Source organism: Arachis ipaensis, chromosome B01 (genome assembly GCF_000816755.2).
Source record: "Arachis ipaensis cultivar K30076 chromosome B01, Araip1.1, whole genome shotgun sequence".
NCBI lineage: Eukaryota > Viridiplantae > Streptophyta > Magnoliopsida > Fabales > Fabaceae > Arachis > Arachis ipaensis.
The window spans coordinates 137,032,636-137,038,829 of NC_029785.2; the positions used below are offsets into that span (position 1 = coordinate 137,032,636).

Below are 6,194 nucleotides of genomic sequence, written 5' to 3' on the forward strand. Positions count from 1 at the left end.
ATTCACATGAAAATATTTTTATATAAAATAATATTTAAAATATTAATATATTATATTAAATCATCTAATAATTTTCAACTATTATTACATCAAAGCATCTTCATGCAAGAAATGATATTCATATAATGCTTGCTACCCTCACATTTGAAACTAGAAAGATTATTAGGCGTAACAAAGGATCATTAAATTAAACTAGAAAGATAAATTGATAATGTAGTTTCCTTGCTTCGTTGTTGATTCATGAATTCTCTTTTTAGAAAATCCGCAGGGACCGGAGAGTTAGAGACAGTCAAACAACGACTTTGACTCCCTTAAATAAATTCTTGTATGTTATCCCTTTCTTTAATTTCTTTGGTACATCAATAATAAAGCTTTAGATTGGACTTTTATTGAGGTAGTAAGCTACAAAACTCAAATCAAACAAAACTATTCCTAGAGCCAAAACTAGTAAAATTCACTGTTTTTGTGCAAACTTTGGTTGCCTACGGTATCTTCCAACCCGACAGGTCAAAAATTAATCCGTCGCGGATCGGAGCTCCATTTAAAGGTCTGCCGCTGGCCAATGGATTGCTGCATGCACAAAGCGAGATTCGAACCCCCGACACTTGCTTAAGCGGATGAGTGAGCTGACCACTCGACTAATCCAAGTTGGTTTTTTGTGCAGACTTTAGTAGAGAGAAGATAACAACTCTATGGTCTTAGAGCATAGAAAAGGTTAGAGTCTTAAAAGGCATTAAACCATTGCAGGCGTTTTTTGTCTTATTGATAGTTAAGACTTCAAAGTTTGACCAAACAAAAAGAAAGATTTTGGCTTAGATATACTAAGCAGAGGCTGAGGTTCTCTCCCTCTGAATACCAGAGACTAGATTGATTAGTGATTACCAATGAAAATGACACATAAAGTGATTGATTACCACATTCTAATTGCAACCTTAACAATTTTGGTGCTGCTTTATGAAAATTCTGATATCACATTTTAGCTTGAACATGCTGATGAAATACACATCCACCACCATTATACAAATTGCATGGTAAAATCCTTACAAGTGATTAGTGATGACTCAACTATTGGGAAATGAAGCCATTCCCATTGCTTCCTAACCGGTCATTCCTTTCCCTTTGTTACTTACATGTGCCATATGACTCGGCCTATATAGTATGACAACTACCCCAAAAAGGTTCAATTTACAAGGGAAATGTGCAAAACTTACAATGTTTGACCCCAAGTAAGAATGATGTGATCTCAAACCAACCAACAAGGATTTTAGGCATATACATCATTTCTATGAGCCTTGTTGATTTGAGTTGAACATTTTTTGCTTCCGATTCGTCAAGCTACATCATACATAAATCACATTGGTCAGCATGGTTGCTCGAGTGCGCCATAATTCATAAGATCAAGCTTCGACAGCAGCTGAGGATTCTTCATCGGTAGACTCGAGTGTTGTTGTAATTTCTTCTTTGACATCACTAGCTACATCTGAATCTTGTACCTTTTCCACCTCAGTATCATCAAGAAGCTTCTCCCTGAGTTTCATTTGAAGTTCTTCAAATGCACTATGATTCTCGGCCAGGAAACTCTTAAAAGCATCCCTGCCACGGAAATTCTTATCATTGAAGTAATACATAGCACCGGCCTTTAGGATGATTTTGTGTTTTACACTCAAGTCTATGATCTCACATTCTCTATTTATACCCTTGCCAAATTGAAGCTCAAACTCAGCAGTTTTAAATGGAGGGGCAAGCTTGTTCTTCACAACCTTGACAAGTACCTGGCTTCCCAAAATCTGTAAATAAAAGCCAAAAAGACAAACATTCATAGCAGAAGATGTAATAATCCAAATCAATCTCAAGTCCCTTAGAACAGTGCTGATTCCAGCAAAACTGTGTTCACATATTTATCACGTAGGCATTATTTGAAAGTTCAAACTGCAATGTTTGAAAGTAGGAAGAATCACAGCAGAATAATCAATGGTTGATTACCTCTTCCCCTTTCTTCACAAACCCTATTCTTCTAATATTTAGCCGCACAGATGCATAGAATTTCAATGCATTGCCACCACAAGTAACTTCCTGGGGCCCACCGAATCCACCAAAAGTAGAAAGCTTTGACCTTACCTAGAGACACATACAAAGCAATTCCCATTAATGGAACATATAAATCCCCTCAGTAATTTGAAGAAAGGTACACGTTTACCCCACAGAAAACACACACCAAAAAAAATAATACATTTTTCTTTCTTTTTGTTTTTCGTAGAATCGCCAATAAAATATGATAGTATATGGCAGAACATCCCTCAGCATCATTTAAAAAAAACAGTTACAGACCAAGATAACCTAGCCTGCATTGCCATGTGTGCATCCCCCATTTCACCATCAAGCTCCCCTTTAGGAACAAGAGCAGCCACCTGTGAATGTAAAGACAGAAAATTTAGTAGACATATACCCAAATAAAATGGAGAAAGTAAAAAGAAAGACATCAGAGGAACATTAAATTCACTCATTCTTTCACACTGTCAAGTCAGACTAGTAAGTCAGTGAAAGATTTATAAGTACAAATTTCAAAATCTAAAATTTGGCCCTAGGTATGAGCTCAAAAGAGAATCCATTGATGAACAGTTTCCAATTTTCCCCATCACAAATCTTTCCTCACTTATAACCAACGCAGAAATGCTATATAATACAAGTAGCAGCATATATCTTTGAACATGAATAAAAACAGAATCAATCAAAAAATTTCTATTGCTGATGAATCTTTTTATAAGAAAGCTATTTTGAGTTATTACCATAACTAAGTAAACTAAATGATAATACAGGCTAAAATCACATTCTATTGGTGAAAATTTTCTAGTTCTTATACTGATTTGGCAAATCCTATAATAGATAAGGACTTAAGTGCATCCACCACTACCGATATAATCCTACACAAGTTACAATGGGAACCAAGGAAAGTATTAATTAAATCAAAAGGGAGCTGCATACTTACACTGTCAACAACAATTACGTCAACTGAACCACTACGGATTAACGTATCCACAAGACTAAGTGCTTGTTCACCACAATCTGGTTGTGAAAGCAACAAGTTTTCCGTATTCACACCAATGGATTCTGCAAGTGCCTTATCAAGAGCATGCTCAGCATCAACAAATACACAGTAGCCTGCATGAAATGAAGATATGAATGCCAGCATAAACTAACTACAAAATCCTTAACATAGATTCTTACTTATCTTCTGTATTATGATGTTATTAATTGTGATAACGTCATTTTTATGATCAAAATAGCATAAATTGAGCCTGAAATGTTGATATAGCCCACCAAGATACTTGTAGTACAAATTTTAAATTATACACATTATACCTCTTACTTCTCTCTCTGCCAAAAGGATAAGAGAAGTGGAAAACAGAACACAACCTGTTCACAACTGGAAACTAGCTAGGTGCTAGCAACTACAAATTGTTGCTGCAGTGCAGAAACAGTTATTAATGAGGAAGTAGAGATATTTAACTAGTGATTCGCCACTTCCAAATCATAATTGAGTTACAAGACACTGACACTGGGATAGGCATTCATTCAGTGTTACAACAGAGAAGAATACATCCACTGTATTATCACAATGTATACAGAAAATCAAAGGGAGGGAGATTAAAGCAAATGCCTCTTGTGATTGACAATAACATATTGACAAGTTGACAACTATAGGGGTTATGGTCACATTACAACCAAAAACAATATAGACATTATCATTAGGGGCAAAAATTAGCATCTATAGATAACCTCCTTGCTTCTGTGCCTCTGAAATCACATGTAAAGCAAGAGTTGTTTTCCCAGAAGCCTCTGGACCATATATTTCCACAACACGTCCCTACAACAGTTATATATAACAATCAGCTTACAACTATCACCCAATGAAACAATGAACCATGAACTAAGAGACAGATTTCTTCTTTATTTATCTCTTATCATATCAGATGAAATTGCGGAAGCATAATTGACATGCAGTTGCCAAATTAACATAGCAAATTAAAGATGGAAGGAAAATCAGAAGTCGGAGCAAAGTAGAAAATCTTTTCCCCAACGACCAACTAGATTAATTTATAAAAAGGGTTCAATGTTTGCTAATGCAGAATAAATTAGCAAGAAACTTCGTAATACAAGGATTTAAAGATACCTTTGGAAGTCCACCAATTCCCAGTGCTATATCAAGAGCAAAAGAACCACTTGAGACTACAGGTACATGTCTTGGTGAGACAGAGCGGCCAAGCCACATGATAGATCCCTTTCCAAATGAAGAAGTGATCTGATCTAGAGCTTGCTGGAGGGCCAACTCTTTCTTAGACATGCTCTCTTCACCAGAGTCACTACTTCCATCAGATTTAGAGCGCCTTCTACCTTCATATGAGTGAAATGGAACATTTCATCAACTTCAAAATCAGTAAAAAAAAATGGCAGGTAAATGTTGCAGGAAGAAGAAAGCAACGGCTACTAGCACATTTTGGTTTTGGTTTGGTTCAACACATAAATAACATCAGCTCAGATGTCCATATTAAAAAGAACCCATAACCATGGAAATATGTAACCCTGCAACATGCTTATTCCACTTTATCCAAGATCACTTTGAGGACTCACCAAAAGCAACCCACAAAATCCCCCAAGTTCAACTGCACCAACTAAGACAAACCCCTTTTCACGATATAGTCTCCTTTTAACATAAGTTACAACAAGAACAACAAAATTTGAGACTTGTTTTTAACACTTCCCATAAAAGACAATTATGACTAGAACTTTCAAAAGCATATGATCATAAGTCCTTCATGCACAGAATATGAACTAATTCCACCAAATCATTATTTGTCAAAGTCGTGTGCTGCTGCAGATAAAGGGGATAGAAGAAAGCAACGGAGTTTCAAAAGTTTGAACCTTTAGACGAAAAGCTTAGAGCCTGAGAAGTGCCCAATACTCCTAGTTTAAACCCCTGCAAACAAAACCAAGCCATCACAGATTATGCAACATAATGAACATGAGGAAAAAAAAAATTATAAAGCGCAGTTCAAATCAGCTGAAGAATGCAAAAAAGGAACTATGACATATCTTGAACAAGAAAAAATGTGAAAATTTAAATAACCGATCACAGTGGAAAAAGCATAATAAAGTATGGGAACCTGAGGGAGGAACAGAGTGCGCTTGATAATGGAAGCGTTGCGAAGCATCCTCGCCATGAAAGAAGCTATCTGTCTCTGAGCGAGGGTTCAGACTTGGAACTTGGCTAGCACCCCTTTATACCCAAATAGCAAAAGAAAGTAACTTTGGATAGTTGAATCAGTGCACGAAATGAACGAGCTAGCTTAGTGATTCTGATTCACACCATTTTGCAATAGCAGGGTTTATATTGTTCAATATTTTTTAAAAATGGAATTTAATGAATTTTAGGGTTTTTAACGGAATGGACGTTTTGATTTCCCTCCCTTTTCAATTCCTACACCACTCACAGCAGTGGTAGAGCTCAGTCAAGTACTGTAATGTGTAAACCACACTGCAGGGTTCAACTCTTGAGGGGGAGCATTGTAGCTAGCTGCATCTTTTTTTTTATTCTCACAACAATTGTCATTGGGCCGGGCCCAATCCATTTCTCGTTCCGAATAGGCTAATGACACTACCAAAAATTTCACATTGATGCAAGTAGGGCTGTCAAACGGGTTATCCGGCCCATTTAGGCCCGGTCCGTTGAGCCCGTGGGTTAAACGGGCTAGCCTGTTTATCATTTTATTTTATTTTTAAAAAAATATTTTGACAAAAATATCACTTTTAGGTCAAAAAATTTTTTAAAAAAAAAAAATTTTTTTTTTAGTTGAAGGGTCGGATTTCCGAGTCGGATCGGAATAAATATTAGTTGGAAGTACAACTTTTTTTTAAAAAAGTAAAAAAATTTAAACGGGCCACCCGTTTAGCCCGCGGACTAGCCCGTTTAACCTATCATTTTTTCGGGTTAATCGGGCTCAACCCATTTAGCCCGAAATTTAAACGGGCTTAATTTTAGAGACAAAGTCCGCCTATTTAAACGGATAAATGGGCTAGCCCGATGGGTTTAGCCCATTTTAACGGCCCTAGATACAAGGAAGCAAACTATTTGTTATCATTTGAATGGCCATGTCTAATTGTATATGGATCACATTTTTTTTCCATTCAGAGATAAA

At 36.4% G+C, this 6,194-nt stretch overlaps 1 protein-coding gene across 1 annotated transcript; it reads right to left on the reverse strand.

Moving 5' to 3' along the window:
- Positions 949-5,557, reverse strand: LOC107615799 (DNA repair protein recA homolog 3, mitochondrial). The gene is made up of 8 exons (XM_016317832.2): positions 5,163-5,557; positions 4,921-4,975; positions 4,172-4,392; positions 3,778-3,865; positions 2,987-3,159; positions 2,325-2,408; positions 1,984-2,118; positions 949-1,787 (listed from the first exon to the last, which is right to left on the reverse strand). Exons 1-8 carry the CDS (start codon positions 5,217-5,219, stop codon positions 1,398-1,400), a joined length of 1,203 nt encoding a protein of 400 aa, XP_016173318.1. The 5' UTR covers positions 5,220-5,557; the 3' UTR covers positions 949-1,397.